This window comes from Ruditapes philippinarum, unplaced genomic scaffold (genome assembly GCF_026571515.1).
Source record: "Ruditapes philippinarum isolate M1 unplaced genomic scaffold, ASM2657151v2 ctg1573_1_1_1_1, whole genome shotgun sequence".
NCBI lineage: Eukaryota > Metazoa > Mollusca > Bivalvia > Venerida > Veneridae > Ruditapes > Ruditapes philippinarum.
Window position 1 is genome coordinate 302,501 of NW_026862214.1, and position 17,099 is coordinate 319,599.

A 17,099-nucleotide genomic window follows, 5' to 3' on the forward strand; every position below is an offset into this window, starting at 1 on the left:
TGAAAGACATGTTCGGTTTCACTAGTTACTCCATCAGAAGAAAGACCAAGAACTTGAGTATTGCTATCTATAGTTTAATATAAAATAGAATACTGATAAAGTTCAGATTGAAAAAAAAAACCACAAAAAAAGCCCCACTCACCTAAAGAGTACAAGGTTCATTGGTTTCTTGCTCATGTTGTTAAACTCGTCAAGGTATCCCTCAACAACGTGACGTAATTGTTCAAGATCTCTCACTTCAACGTAATGTTTAGAGTCTGATTTAGGGTCAGCGAAATCACAATACACCAAACTACGGAGGTCGTCCTCCGTCACTTTACCATCATTGTCAAAATCCAAATGAATAAACAGCTGATCGAAATCTTCACGTAATTTCTCCTTACATGTTTCTCTAGTAAAGTTAAATAACCAGTCTCTATCCTTGTCGTCCACCAGACGGTCATAGTATACACGGAAAACCTGAATAAACACGTTAAATATATACATATATATATATATATATATATATATATATATATATATATATATATATCTCACAAAATAAACATAATGAATGATCGAAACAAATTCTTTCATAGAAACAAAATAGAATTTTTATAGGGGTGGATGCATGGAGTTGCATAGAGGGTTTTAAGTTACACCAACACTGTTTAGGTCAAATTGTCAACTTTCCAGCTGTACTGGTGGAGAAAGACTTAGAGTGCTTTTTTACGTCATGCACTATGCAGAAAAGGGTAACATATTAAATGCAAATTACATTCACATGCATGAAGAATATCAATATTATCAATTAATTATTAAATAAATTGCTTCTTTTGCAATGATTGATAAATCATATGCTAAACTGCTGGCTTAGTTAAATTCATATATATTCATCACTTATGCTCAAGCAGATCAGTGCAAACTGCTATTAAGTTATTACTGTAATTTTACAATCATAACTACTACAGCAATTTACAGACAAAACATCACTGTAGTGATTATTATATTATTATTCTGAAGGAGGGATTTGTAGAGCAAATTAAATAATTAAGCTTTTGTCATAATCATCCTTAATAAGATAGTTTTATAACAAATATGTTACCTCGTGGACCCACAGTCTCTTCATAGAAGCTGGTTCTTCCATGGTCTCCGGTGTTGAGAGTAGAACACCTTGGATAACTCTGCCGAAGTCACGTGTGTTAAACAGATAATGGGACTTGGCTGGGGTGGGCAACAGTTGGTTCATGGCCTCCTTGTACACATGCAGTGTGCCCTGTACAATCTGGTCTATACATGGTTTAAACTCATTACTGAATCCCCTGTTAGAAAAAAGATAAATGACCTCATGTAATTATGCCAATACATGTATATTACTTAACCAATCAAAGACTCATATTTCGGAATTACTTGGGTAAATTTAAGTCATACTGATAGGAACATTTTTGTGGGTTCTTAAATTCGTGGACTGTTTATTTCTTCCAAAGGTAAAATGTAAATAATGTAATGCAAAACAATCTTATAGCCGACGCAAACAAATTTTGTTAGATCTTATATTAGTGGATTGATCTATCCACGAAAATCACGAAAATTAGTTCCTCACAAAAAATAATGATTTTGCAGTATTTAGTTAAAATGTTACCTGGAGGAGATGTGCCAGTCCATGATCTTTCTGAAGATAGTATTCATAGCATCATCGTCAAACTCATTAATTGTCACCATGTTAAAATGGCGGATAAATCTTGGTGTGACAGGGTTACGACCTCCACCTGTAATATGATAATGTATGATAATTCTTGTATTGTATAAAATGATAATTCTTGTATTGTATAAAAAGGTAATCAAGTAATAAGAATGTATGAGTAGGAAAGTCTTGTATACAATATTCTACTGTAATTAGCCTAAAGCCAGGCCAGTTTGCACACATATTGCCTGGCTAACTCTAAATTTTTATCTTGATATCCCCAAAATTGATTTTGGACAGTTCCAAAAATAAAAGCTCGACAAGGCCATTTAAAAACTTGATTAAGGCAAATACTTTTGATGTAGTTTGTTTTGCGACAGTTTAAGAATTTTACCTGTAGCGTCTCAATATGAATACCCCCATCAGTCCCTATTAACCATTACCTCAAGCAGATTTATGGTTAATATATGACAAAAGTGACAAAGTTACATACCAGGTGGTCCCATGCCAGCAATAAGCTGGATGTCAATCAGTTTGAGTGGTACAACATCCTTAAGATCATACCATGTCCAGTGATCTAACCATTGACGTAATAACTCAATTGGCGGCTGGGCTCCAAACTGCTCTAGTAGTGGCATGTTCAAGTCATCAACAAACACGATCTGTATCAAATAAATGGTGAAATAAAGTTCTGTTCCTTATAGTTTATCCGTTATCACTAATGCACTGAAGTAAATTAACCCTATGGCTGTAAGTTACATGTACATTTCTGTTAATGTGTCATTCAGCTAACAATTTTGAGATTTTACTTTTTTTAGATTAAGATCATTCATTAATGGAAAGTACATCTCCACTCAATGTAATTCATCATATTCAAATCAGTTCTTTTCCTATTTTTATAGCTAAGAATGGAAACAGATATCCATTGTTCACGTATTCTAGTACAGTAATGTATAGTGCACTGTTAAAATGTTTTGTAATTCAAAATGCAGGCATAATGACCTATTTTGATTACATTACTGCACATCTGAACTCAAACCATGCATTACTCAGCATCTATGCACTCAAAATTTTTCTACAACAAAACACTCAAAATCAATATCTTTTTCAACAAACTAGCTAAATATACAGATGTTGTAAAAATAACATTATCAGATTGGTGTTGACAACAACAACAACAACAACTTACAGCTTTCTTGCCCAGTGGTGGACCATAGACACCTTTTCTCCTCTTGTCTAGCTTGGACATGATAATATTCTGTGTTTGGTTGGCACTCGTTTGAGCCGAGAAGTTGATGATGTTCGGTTTGTACATTTCCTTGTCAAGCTTGTGAAGTAAGAAATCCTAGAAAATACAAAATGTGGAACTATGTAAGGAAAGGTATAATACTGTACTATGCGCCTTTTATGAATGAATTGCATTGTAAGGATGGCGGCCGTGTGCCATATGTCCCTTTAGATTGTACAACTTGATAGTACCAAAGGAAAAAAATAGAACCATTCATTGGCAAACTGATTGATTTATAATGTATAAATTTATGTGATTTTCCAACATGCTCATGGGTACATTAGCTGAATTGCTTCCTCGTATTATAAAAATAACTATCCTTGGTGGGAATAAAACTCACAACTGATTCAAAGTTAGGAACCTCAAGCAAACAGCCACAAAGGCAACAATATATATGTTTTATACAATGGTTAATTTGTTGGAAAAATTTAAAACTTTAATGGAAAGAAAGGACTAACTCACCATAGATGACAATTGAATAACCATTTTATTGATATTCAATTTTAAACCTTTGTATTTTTTTTTTTTTTTGAGATCTTAAACCTTGGTGCAGATAAATGGATTAATCATCTTAGATTTCCACTGGATACCCATGGGATAAAAAGTTATTAAATTTTTCGCAATTTTTAAAAAAATTTCTTTTTTTTAATTTGTATAAACTTACAGTAATATAGACACTCTTTCCGGTACCAGTGGGTCCGACAAACAGGCAAGCTTTACCATGCTGTACTAGCAAGTTCATGATGTACGTGTAACGTACTGTATCCACCGTCGGCACAATGATCTCGTTAAACATGACGTCTTTCGGGATCGGTGGTGAGTCCTTTAACTCCTCGGTCCATGGTACCCATTTGCCAGCTCCCTACAAACAATCGTCATATAATAAATAACCCTTATACAGACCTACGTGCCTTATTCTAGAATAGTTTTATGTCTTTTATAAGAGATATATCTAAAACTGAACTGTCTGGCAAATTGTAAAAATTTTGTACAACACATACGGTTATCTAACAATAATCACAACAAACAAGTGATAAAATTTTGTGATTACTATAAATTTATATTTTCCTCCCGGATACTTTTAGCTTTTCTATTTTTTCTACAAAAAAGCTAAGACTTCCTAAAAGTATTAATCAATGTAAGTTACAGAATCAAAATTTAAAACACGCATTTTTTTTTATAAAATTAATACAATAAATGTTCAAGCTTTTTTCTTTTATTTTCAATCATTTCTTACTTTTTACATTAAAATATAAATAGTCAAAAACCTGAGAGAAATAAAAAATTAGTGCTAAACAAACATGTATGACATTGATATATTTATACATAGAATCTAAAAATAACAGTCTAGGATTAAAATAATTTTAAGTGAATAAAAAATTCACTTTCACTATCAAAATACATTTACGACATCAAAATGAATATGAAAATCAAATAAAATGGAGTTGCATTTATTCCCAAGCATATCAATTAGAAATATCAAAACAAATTTATAAATTTTTGATGTCTCAACAATATTCTATATGAACAAACAAATATCTTCTCAAAATATTAAGTCTATAAATTATGTACATTATGAACAAAATACATTTTCTTAAGTTTGAAGAAATGTGTATTAAAAAGTCAAAGTTGGTGTAGAAATAACAATATTCATTCAATATTTAAAATATCCATGAAAATTCGAAATGTATATTCAATATTTATTTAATAATAAAGATGTCCATGAAAATCGTTATGTATATTAAATATCTTTTTTAATATTTAAAATATCCATGAAAAATCAAAATGTATATTCAACATTTATTCAATATTTAAAACGTCCATGAAAAATCATTATGTTTATTCAATATATATTTGTTAAATAAAATGTACATGAAAAATAGAAATGTATACTCAATCTTTATTCAATATTTTAAACATCCATGAAAAATAAATATTCAATATTCATTCTATATTAAAAATGTCCATAAAAAATCAAAATGTATATTCAATATTGATTCTATATAAAATGTCCATGAAAAATTGCTATGTATACACAAGACACAATATTTAAATATATATGCCGTGTAATTGACCTACACATATGGCTAACACAAACTAATTACACCATATCATGATCAATAAATTGACATAGAGAGAGAAGAGTTCTATATACATATCACAGACATTGACTCTGACAAGTGACGGGGTTACATACACTAATAGTTCCGAAAGATCCCATTCTCGGTGCCTTGTTTTATAAATAAAGCAAAGTTTTCATATACTTTCACAACCTACATATAATTCTTACACTACAGATTCAGGCTGTTTTTTTGTTTGTTTATTTTTGTATATTTTCACATACATTTCATTTATACAGATTCAAGTTATTATTAGGATAAATTTGGGAATAAAGTTTGAATGTATTATTGTTCGATATATGTTTATTTATAAATTTATTTATGTAATTGCCGCCAAATACTTATATATTTGATTTGCTCCAACAGGTTGTAATTATACTATTGGCAGACAGTGCAACAGACAATACACCAATGTAGCAGGAACATCTGCGTCTTTAGCATGCAAAGCACCATTACACGTATCTGGTTTATTTTCGTCCGCGACATTTTGATAATTTTATGTAAAATAGAGTTGAAAAAAATGCAACCCCTGAATTTGTTATCAAATGGTGTTAACACTGGACCACTGCATCTTAACTGAGACTTAATCAATTGTGATATCTTTTAAAATATCCACATAGGAAATAAAGGATGAAAAAATCAGGCTCTATACTGTTGGCAGCTCAACTTTTGTATTTTGATATTGAAATCCCTTGAACTTTGAATGGACTGTTTCAAATTCAAAGCTGGACTGATCCATTATAGAAATATAGCAGGTTAAGGGTTAAATATTAAAACATTGGATGTTACGTTACCTCTTTGACAAATTTGTAGTCATAGATACGACCTTTAGGTGGGAATGGGTTCATGTAAGGTTTCATTGGTGGTTCCACTAGCTCTGGCAAGCTGATTTTGATCCTTGTCTCTTCTGTCATACCACCCTGTTGACAAAACAATACATATATCTTAATACATACTAACTCACAACATGCTACGGGCTTCAAATTTAAGCAAGATAAAATCACCAAATCTTTTATAAACTGGTATTTCTTTACATGATTTTATATAACAAGTTATTTATAAAAAGATATTAAGTTATTTGTAAAATTTGAAAAAAATACAAATAACGCAACTTTTTTTCTGACAAAAAAGGAAAGGTCTAAATTTACTGTTAAAATTTATCAAAAAATTAGTTCTGCTAATAAAGTAAACATATACACTTGCAAAAATCATACATTTTTTGACAAAAAAAAAACAAACAAAACAAAACCATTTTCAAGAATTTCATGGCATTCTTTAATTTGAGTTCTCCCTAAATTTTACACATTTTATATTTTTACAACCACTTTTTGGGTTACAACAGTACAACTTACCGACATTAGTTTTTTTGAAAATTTTTATCAAATTGCCCACGCCTCATCTGTACAGACCCACCAATGCCCAGGTCAGGCAAAAAAGAAGATCCCCTGTAAAACCCCAAATTTAAAACTTTTTTAAAACGATCAAGTATTATTACCGTTTAACACAGTTAAAAAATTTTTTTATAAAAAAGGAATTAAGCAATCTTTTTACTATTAACGTTACTAGATAAATTATAGGTCTAATTTAAGTATAAAATCATAATGACAACAAACAGAAGATTCTTTCTAAAACATGATATAATTAAGTAAGAACCTGCGCTCCCCACCCTCCAAAAACAAAACAAATTCACAGTTTGATGGGTCATGTTTTAATCAAATAATAATAGACTTGGCATAACGCAGAAAATAACATTAAAACAAAAATATAATATATAAATTCAACGACTGATTGATCAGAGGAAATATATGACATAATTATGTTATATTACACTGAAAACAAGTTATAGAGAATAGCATTTTTACATGAAACATTGGCCTGATGATGAATTCAATATTCGCAAAAAAAAAAAAAAGAAAGAAAGACAAGAGAGTGAGTTTGGTAAGCTTTACCTCCAGCCAAGTCATTATCTCCCTTTCCTCCATTTGTGAAATCTTCGCCTCGTCTTTAAACTCGTCCATCTGTACGTCCATCAGATTCATCAGACCCTTTATAACTTGTGCATCTGTTGTCGGGGCAAGTTCTTTTACACCTCCCTTTCTCACTAGTTGTATACAAGCGTCACAAAATCTCTCAAATAAGTCATTTACGGTACTCTTGTATAATTCATTCAATGACGAGGGCATGTCGTTAAGCCATGATTTAACCAACGGCCGCCAGCCGAGTGTTGACGGCTCCATGTAGATCATACCACATCTAGATACCTGTTTTCAGAATAAATATAAAATATTAATGAAATGGAAATATATCATACAAAAAACCATTTTGTTTACTTTTACCAAATCAACAAAGCTATTTATTTCATGAAATTTTTTCATGGAAATTTGAGCAGGGTCTGAATAAAAATATGAATAAATAATGAAAGCAATTCAAAATTATACTTGGATTCTTCAGTTATATATAAAGTTATTATCAGCCCTGAATTTTTATTTCTCACTAGGAACAAGTGTGTGTGTCTTTTTTTTTTAAATACTATTCTTATTCATAGGCACTGGAGCCAAAACCACAAATATATAGCTGGACACAGGCATATATACATGTAGATGGACAAACTTGCACATCCATGCAGTCTGACCATATTGTCAACTGTATGCTGACCAATATTAAAATTTCCATCCTGATATCCCTACATTTGATAATGGACCATTTCAAAATTGAAAATGGACAATCCCGTTTACAAAATTCAACATGTTAAAGGCTAGTATATGTTTACATGTTACAATTTGTACAATGTTTTGCTTTCTTTAGCACAAAAATGAGACACAAGAATAAATTTAGACTTACAGTAGCTGGGGAGGCCACCTCAAGATCCATGGGCTCAAACATGAGGTTAGTTGTGTTAGCAAGCTGAATAATTTCTCCACTCATCAGACACAACTTCTTGTTGTCGTCAAGCACAGTGTTCATGTTCTCAATCCAGATGGCGTCAACTGGACCGTCAAATAACAGCCACTTCCTGTCTGGGGTCTGTTTAAAGAATAAAACAACCATTTATTGTAGTTATGTGAAAAGGAAAAGATAGCATTTCAATATCAAAGTAATCTTATTGAGATTCTCATCACTCCTCACTGAAATTTCTTTACCTTTTATTTGACTACTGTACACATTTTTTGCAAAATTTTAACATCCCTTTTTGCAACCTGCAAGGTTTTGCAACCTGCAAGGTGTTTACTAATTACATTTTTGTTCAAAGTATTAATGCATTTTCAAATAGTTAAAATAGAAATGAGATGTTGTCATTTTCCACCAAATTTGTTCATTTTTAAAATTGCATAATCATTAAATCTTTTTTAACACATGCTTCCATAAGCTAGCTAGAATGCTTCTTTACAAAGCTATCTGACCTAACACAATGTAGTTAAATAGCTCCATTGGTTTGACTTTCTGGTGTTAATGCCTATTTTTACAAATATTTTGGTCATATCTCAGTGACTGACCCACCGGCTTTCCAGGAAATGTAACCAGTAATTACCAATTATCTCCGTAAGTGAACCACCTATTAATCCCACACAATAGCTTTCCAGAAATGTAGATAAAATTAAAAAGAAAGCTCAACTTACTGTTGATGTAGCAAAAGCTCTGTACGAGACAGCAAGCACACCGTCGGACCACTCGTGAGAGACTGGATCAAAACAACCATACAACTGACCCATTGTGATAGCCTTCGGGTTGATGACAGTAATCTGTACCTTATTCTCCTCCATCAGTCCCTGGGAAGACAAAATATTTTGGTTTTACTATACAGTTCATGGAAAAGGGTAGTGAATACCCGAAACTAGTAGGTTTTAGATAAATTTTTTAACTTGTTTTGACGTTGTCGTGTGTTCCTCTTATTCTATTTATTGTAGTTCATTATTAAGATTAAAATTCTTTGCCAAACATATTTTCAGTTATGTTTTAAGTCACATTGACACTATTAAGGTCAAACAACGCCCTTCAATCTTGACTGGCAGAGGTAGTCCTCTGCCGTCCCTACAAGTCATTTTCCAAAAGCTGGCTTTACAAAACATAATAATTTTGCCTAGCAATAAATAATCCTGATTCTGCAAACAAGTATACAACTAGCAATTAAATTCAAATTTTCATTGACTTAAAAACAATATTCAGATGATAATAATATAAATCCAATATGACTTTGACACTTAATTTGAAAATGATATTTCAGTTCTTTATAACAGGTTGTTTGTGTTTTTTTTCGTATTTTTTTTTTTTAAGATATAATTTCAAAGATTAAAATACTTTTTGATATTTCCATGTTATTGACAGAACCAAGCTTCTTTTAAAATAGTACATGACCTCATAATCTAAACATTGCTACATTTAAAATTAGCATTATAGATTAATATTTTTTAGAAAATCGGGGGAAAATTTGGGTTACAAATAAACTACAGTGCTTTATTATCTACTATATATGTGTTTCGCATTATATGGTTTTATATATGAGTTTAATGATGAATAGAGTTTTTTTTTAAAAGGGGACTCCACTAAAGGTTTTATTGACAACAAAGGAAGGGAAAAATTTTTTAAGATTAAATGTTTCACTTGATGAAGATCCGTAAAACCAAATTATGACTTGTTGCAAATTTTTTATCATTGTTCTCCCTGGTTTTTTCCAGAATTTAATTTATGTCCAAGTTGCCAAAAATGACCAAAAATTCAAAAGTTGCAACGCTTTTCACTCTACTTGGGCTAAAAATAGAACACAAATATAAAATTTTGGTATATTTTTTGAATATATTTCTTTACTATCTTTAGTGTATCTTCCAGTTTTAAGTTTCCCAGATAATCTACAAAAAAATTCTTATTTAATGTTTTAGGGTTTTGAACCTCAGTGCAGTTCCTTTAATGGGAACAATTGCCTCAGTGTTTTTTGGGTGTTTTGTTTTTTTCTAAATGGACTGTGCATTCTGTAGACCTGTAAATGTCTTTTTTAATTTCTAAAATTTCATTTTCCTTTTCAACCCCAACCCAAATGAAAACAAAACACCAGGTTTTTTGAGATTTTTTTGTTTTTTAAAATTTTAAAAAAAGGAAAACAAAGAGTTAAGAACAGGAAAGGAAAAAAAAAAAACCCCACAAAGGCTTTAAAAATTTTTAAATTTTGAAAAAAGCAACTTTTTGGGGGTGGGGCTTTTTTTTTAAAGGTTTTTTTTAAAATAAAAGATTAAAACCCGGGAAATTAATGAAAAATAGAAATAATTTTTTATGAAAAAATTTTAAAAAACAACCCCTTTTAAATTTTTTGGAATTTTCCAAGATGAAAAAATTTTCAACCAGACATTAATTTTAATTTATAAAAAAAAAGATTTAAATACAGAAAAAATTTGGGGGTTTATAGGATATGAAAATTTTATACATTTTAAAATTATATTTTGTGGGGGGGGGGTTTCCCCTTAATTTTCCCTTCTCTCGTTTATATGGCATTCTAAAAACAAGTGTTCAAAATGAAATTAAACAAAAAATAAGGCAAGCAAAAAGTCAAACTTTCCAGAACAAAAATTTTAAAATAGGTTAAAAACAAACAAAATCGGTAAAACTATTAAATAAAATAAATGAAAATTAAAAATCAAAAAGCAAAAAAATTAACAACAAATAGATTATATTTATAGCAAAAAAATACAAAAATGTTGCGACAATATTTTTTTTTTCAAGGTGAGGTTATAAAGTTTAAAAACGATGATTTAGCGGATGTTTGATTTACCTTTCTCGGTATATCACCAAGAGCATTGGCTAACATTCTTGATGCTGGAAGCTTTTTACCACCCAAATTTGGTTCACCCACTATCATGAAAACCGTGACGGACAATCATTCATTTCATTATATCTGAAATATAGTAGTTATAGAATTGTATATTCTTGAAATTAGCCAGCAGTTTATAGCATTTATACTGTAATTATGGCTTTTTAAGATTGTATTTTTTAAATTTTGGAAATTTTATAGTTGTATATCGGAAATATAGCTTTTTACAGCATTTATATTTTAAATATAGCTTTTTCCTTAAATTTTTAAAAATTGTTTAATTTTAAAAATACAGCTTTTTTAGCTTTTGGTAAAATCGAAATATAGCTTTTTATAAAATTTTTATAGAAATATGCATTTATGGGAAATTTTATAAAAAAAGGAAGTGAAATTTAGCATTGATTTTTCCTAAATTTTAAAGCATTTATATCTAAAATAAAACATTTTAATTTAAATTAGAAAGTTATAAATTTTTCCAAATTATTTTTGTTTCCCATTTAAATTTAAAAAAAAAAAAGTTTTGATTTTTTAAATTTGGGGAACTGTAAGGGCGAATACTTTAAAATTTTTAAAAATTTTAAAAAAAATCCTGGGGAATTTTCTTAAAAGGGAAAAAATTCACCGGGGGGCCCTTTCCCATTGAAACCCCCCGTTGGGTCCTAAAGCTTTTTGGAAAGTTTGTGCCCCCGGGGGAACCAACCCCAAGTTTTTGAAACGGAAAGGGAAAATCGTTCAAAATTGGGCAAAAAAATTCTAAAAACCCCAACATGGGGGCCTTTAAATTTTTTCTAAGGAATTTTTTTAAAATTAAAAAATAAGAACAAAAATTTGGGAATTTTTAAAAAGCAAACAATTTTTTCAATTTGTACCAGTTCTTAAAAGATAAAAAAATTTTGGGTGGAAGTTTTTTCCCCGGAAAAAATTAAAGGGAAAAATTTGGGGTTTAAATTTTTTATTCAAAAAATTTCCAAATAAGGTAATTTTATTTTCTTGGAAAATGGAAATAAAAAAATTTTTAAATTTAAATAGTTTAATAAAAAAACCCCAATAAAATTAAAAATTAGAGAATACGGTTCCCCCAAAAATTAGTTTTGAGCGTTTTCTGGCCAGTAGGTTAAAAACCAGCAGAGGCAAGCCTTTTTTTCCTTGGAAAAAATTAAAAACTTTTTTGCTTATTTTGGGGTTTGGGTTAAAAAAAGGAAAATGTTTTTCATGGGGCTTTTAAGGGTTTCCCAAAACCCCAATAAAATAAAAAAATTCTGAACAAACTAAAAATAATCAAACAAAAATAATAAATTTTTAAAAAAAAATTACCTTAAGTTTTCGCGGGCAGTGAGCCCCAAAAATTTTACCCCCTTCTCTTTACCTTTAATCTTAGTGATTTGGGAAAAACAACTTTCTAGCAAAAACCTTACACGGCCACAATTTTTGACGGACAGGTCAGCGACAAAAAAACCCAAAAGAGTAAGGGGGAAGATCTAAAGCAATCATAGCTTTAATCCGGTACCATCATAGCCACTGTTCTAAACAAAGCCTGAAATATACACATTATCAACATGATCTGTCATATACAGTGACCTCACTTCACTCCAGTGAAAAGAATGAATTTTTTTTCCAGATTTTGTAATTTAAATTCAATCAGGAAGATAGTTCCCTTTTGTTAATAGGCTTTTGTAAACTTATGTTCCCTTGAAAGTAAATAACTTCATAAAAGAAACTAATATTTTTTCATTTTAAAATGTTTAAAGCAACAACAGTTGTGCCACTTTAAGTAACTTTGGTTACATCATCAAATATTTTTTTTATTCAACCAAACATGGAGGATAACAACAAAATTACTAACTTTAAGATTATCTGGCAACTCGGATCTTCCGGCGTAACCGGGGTTCATTGTGATAAACACCGAACATGTTGGATCTAATCTGAGTTCTGTGCCTTCAAATACTAGAGTATCTGATCCGCTATTGATGGCTGTAATAAGAAGTTATGGTAAGGGTTTTCCAAAAAAACTAACTACAAATCAAAAATACTGGGTGAATAAATAAGCTTACCCAGTTGGGGTCTCAAAAAAAAAAAAAAAAAAAAAAAAAAAAAAATAAGAATAATACTCATTAATAAATACAGTTGTATTTTAACAAATAAAAAGCTTCAATAAGGTTCTAATTTTTTTCATTCAAAATATCTTGTAAATGGAAAGCATAATGTTTTTTCATACAGAATTCATTTAAACAGGTATGGGTTTCCACTCTATTCAAAATTTAAGCATATTTTTTTATGACAATTGATACACCACACAAGTTTACGATACAATGTACAGAACTTTGTTTTAACATCCATCAATTACTTACCATTTCTCATACCTTCATATATATAATAATAATTAAAAAATAAAGAAAAATAAAAAACATCAAAAATTAGGAAATGTTTAAACCAAAAATACAAACAGGTGTTTTAAATTAAAATTTTTAAAATTTTTTTGAAAAAGGCCTATTTATGATATCTTTTATTTTGGCAAAAATGATTTTGCCAATCAAAGATTCAAAACTAAAGACTTAAAGGGTAAACTTTAAATAAATTGGGAAAAATTTTTTAAATTTTAATTAAAAAAAAAGGGGACTGGGTTGACTTTTGAACCCTTTTACAATTTAGCTGGTTTTTTCCCAAAAATTTATATTGGGGGGAACTTTTTAAGGGTTTTTTCATGGGTTTTTTTGGATAGGGCAATTTTTTGAATTTAAGAAACCAACAAAATTTTCCCAAATTCACTGCTTAAATTATTATTCCCAAAACACGTTTACTTAAAAATCTTAACTTTTCAAAAAATAAACCATCAAGGAATTTAAGTATCCATGAAAATGTTCTTTGTGATAAAATCACGAAATTTCATGTCCAAGAAAGCTAGTCTGTAGTATTTAAGTTTACAATCATAAAAATTTTTTTTGAGTGTAAAACTTCTAGTATTTATTAGTATAAATGTCTTTACCTCTCTGAATGGTAAGAATCTGCTGGGCTACCACTGACAACACCTCAAGATCAATTCTGTTAAACTCATCAAAGCATGACCAAGCACCGCAAGATGCCAAACCCTGTCAATGATAAAATTACATTATATTATATACATGCACATTTTTAGATATTTGCATATGTAACACTATGATAAGATATGATGAAAAAAAAAAACCCAATCTTTTTCATTTTTTTTAAGATATGCAGAGAATTTTACCAAGGATTTCTTTATATTCATTTAAACAAATTTTTACGGGGCCCTTTTTTCCCGCCAAAAGTTAAAATAAAACTTAAAAGAAATGGTTTCCCTTTTTAAAGAAAAGGGAAATTTTAAAAATTTTAAACCTTTTTAAATTTTTTAAAAAATTTTTTTTTTAAATTTTGAAAAATTTTAACCTTATTTAAATCAATTTGTTTGACTTCAAACTACAACAAATAACTTGATATTAGGAGTAATTTTTATCATGTATACAAAATAAAAGCTCACCTTGAAGAATTTACCCAAGGCAATGAAATCCAGACCGTCGGAACAGTTGAACACGACACACTGCTTGGCCACGGCCTTGGCAAGATCCTTGGTTGTCTCGGTCTTTCCTGTACCAGCGGGACCTTCTGGGGCGCCACCCAAATGAAGCTGCAGAGCTCCAAATAATGTTCTAATAAACAGAACAAAATAAATTGGAAGTAATAAAACAAGATAAAGAACTGTCTACATGGAACATTTATTTATTATGTGTAAAAACTTTATTGATATTTTAATAACTAAATATTTATTGCATAATGTTGCTTGTGTTCCATGAAATTTAATTATTACATTTTTCTGTATGTCATACATGTTTAATATGAAAACTGTCTATCAAACTGTGATTTTAACAGAGTGGCAGCATGGCTGAATTGTTAACATATCAGACTAGTAATCTAAGGATTGCCTGTCAGGTGGGTTCAAAGCCCCTTTAGGGACAAGCCAATGTTTCCATGAGCAAGAAACTTCACACTCATTGCTTAGTTTCTGGTGTTCATTTAATATTGACTTATATTAAAGGCATCTAAAGGATGTCAATTTTTTTTATTTATTTACCTGTAACATCTATCAGTCAATGGTGTGATGACGAGACGTCCTGTGTTTCCAAGGTACTCGTAACCGTACTTCAACATGGCGTTGATCATTCTTGTTATCATACGCTCATCCTATAGTGATATAACAATTCATATTTTAAATATGATCAGACGGTACTTGCAACTTTTATGGAACAAACTTTAATATTGATAATAACAAAGCATTATTGGTTACATTACTCTGATGAAAAACCTGGGCAACAAGATGATTTTAAAGAAAGACATTATATCACCCATATGAAATAAAGATTAACAATGTAAGTTAACAATTCACTCATCAAAGGATGATATTCAAGTCAGTAATGTGGCCTTATGAATTAGATGGATTAAATCCAACCACCATTTCAACCATATTTCCTTATGTGACATCAGTGCTTTTACAGCTCAGGCAGCAGACCCTAGAACTTTTCCGCAAAAGGTAAATAAAGGGACATTCTATAGTTTGAGACGAGTCGCTTGATAGTTCACTTACCTCCCAGTAATATCTAAGCTGACTTAGCCAGCTGAAATCAAACTCGCTGCTGATCCCAGTGACAGCAAGGTTCGCCAACACGTCCCTGGCGTGTACGTCTAATACAATCAAAGCCTGTAGTGTAGTACGATTCTGTTTGGATAATTTTCCTCGCACCATGGCGACAATGTCATCAATCTGTTTGTTGTTAACCTGTAAGTACTCATTCAGGGCATCTCCGCCTTTACGGATAGCTTCATGAATATAGTCTGTCCAGTATTTAGCTGTTACAGCTAAAACACACTGACCGGGCCAGATCTTTACCCAGTTGTCTCTGGGCTGTTTGGTGTAAGCATCCAAAGCTTCTCCTGTCACCTGTAATGAAAAATGAATAAAATAAATGCAGTATTTCTTCATTATTTTTTTATCTTTATGCAAGGGATCAGCAAATGAGAATTGAAGCTACACAAGATTGATCACTTGTAAGGCAGAGGTGTAAAATTAAGCTTTAAGTCAGCGGTATTTTGCTTCCATTTCCACTTTTAATATAGGTATTTTTGAAGTCTATTTATAACACAGTATGTAGGGTATAAACCTTATACTGAAGTAAGAACAAATTCTATCAGTGTGTAAATAAAATGCATGTATATATTTGATAAAGTCCCTAAAAAAATCTTTTGAAATTGGCAATATTTAAGAAACACAGTAAATTGAAGGTCAAGTTTACCTTATGAAGGGAAGCAATCATGTCACTTTCTAGCTCAAGCAGCCATTTCTCTACTTGACCTCTGGCCTTGGACGTTGAAATGACATCTCTGAGTTCGACCACTTCTCCTTCACTACTCAACATATGTGTAATGTCTAGAACATCTGTAAACTCAAGTTTAGCTATACCCTCAAAACATTTCTTCAAATGCGGCTGTACTCTCTTTGGATCTTTGGTCTCAGACAAGATTTCTAACAACTCGTCGTTTGACAGGAAGAAGAATCTAGGGAAGTACAATCTCTTCTTCTCTAAGTAGTCGTTCAAACCCTGTAAAAAAAAGCATATGTTCTTGTTGAAATTACACTTATTCCTAAAAAAAATTGTTATTTTGGTATTAACACACATATACATATGTATAATTTATTCAATCAGTTAATGTTTTTTGAGAAGAAAAAAAAATGTAAAGTACTATAAGAGTTTTATATATGAAATATTTCAATTTTCAATTATATTCAGATTTTTAATTAAAGTCCCTTGAAACTTTATTATTCCAGTCAGGCTTTAATCTGTTGTATAGACATTCAACAACCTACACGGCTATATGTGTTACTATATCATATTTAAGAATCTCCCCTGATGTTTCTTCTAACAAAGTTTTATTTACCTTCTGAATCAACTCAAGAAGCTCGTTCGATTTCTTCAGTCTCTCTAGAAGCTTGTCTATTTTGATCACTTCCAGCACGTGTTTATCTAGAACGGCAGTTTTCATGATATCACGCCAGTTCTTGTCTACAGTTGTGAATCTACGGCCCTCTTCCGGCATCTGTGCCATGATATCTGGGGAGCTGAAGATAGGCTCAAGGTAAAGCCAGGTGGCTTGTACTTTCAGCCACTCGTCCAGCACATCTTGTAGCAGCATCAACTTTCCCTCCCATTCTCTGTTTAAAGAAAA

At 30.7% G+C, this 17,099-nt stretch overlaps 1 protein-coding gene across 1 annotated transcript in view; it reads right to left on the minus strand.

The window, feature by feature from the left end:
• LOC132718294 (dynein axonemal heavy chain 7-like) overlaps positions 1 to 17,099 on the minus strand; it is an 89,691-nt gene that overhangs the window by 43,402 nt on the left and 29,190 nt on the right. Inside the window, 20 exon segments of the mRNA XM_060701983.1 lie at positions 143 to 459; positions 1,085 to 1,301; positions 1,622 to 1,748; positions 2,157 to 2,325; positions 2,853 to 3,008; positions 3,616 to 3,813; positions 5,866 to 5,991; positions 7,021 to 7,332; positions 7,913 to 8,095; positions 8,689 to 8,838; positions 10,830 to 10,909; positions 12,317 to 12,365; positions 12,367 to 12,402; positions 12,712 to 12,839; positions 13,852 to 13,954; positions 14,362 to 14,530; positions 14,953 to 15,062; positions 15,463 to 15,816; positions 16,169 to 16,474; positions 16,812 to 17,085. Of these exon segments, the coding sequence (XP_060557966.1) occupies positions 143 to 459; positions 1,085 to 1,301; positions 1,622 to 1,748; positions 2,157 to 2,325; positions 2,853 to 3,008; positions 3,616 to 3,813; positions 5,866 to 5,991; positions 7,021 to 7,332; positions 7,913 to 8,095; positions 8,689 to 8,838; positions 10,830 to 10,909; positions 12,317 to 12,365; positions 12,367 to 12,402; positions 12,712 to 12,839; positions 13,852 to 13,954; positions 14,362 to 14,530; positions 14,953 to 15,062; positions 15,463 to 15,816; positions 16,169 to 16,474; positions 16,812 to 17,085 (3,564 nt within the window).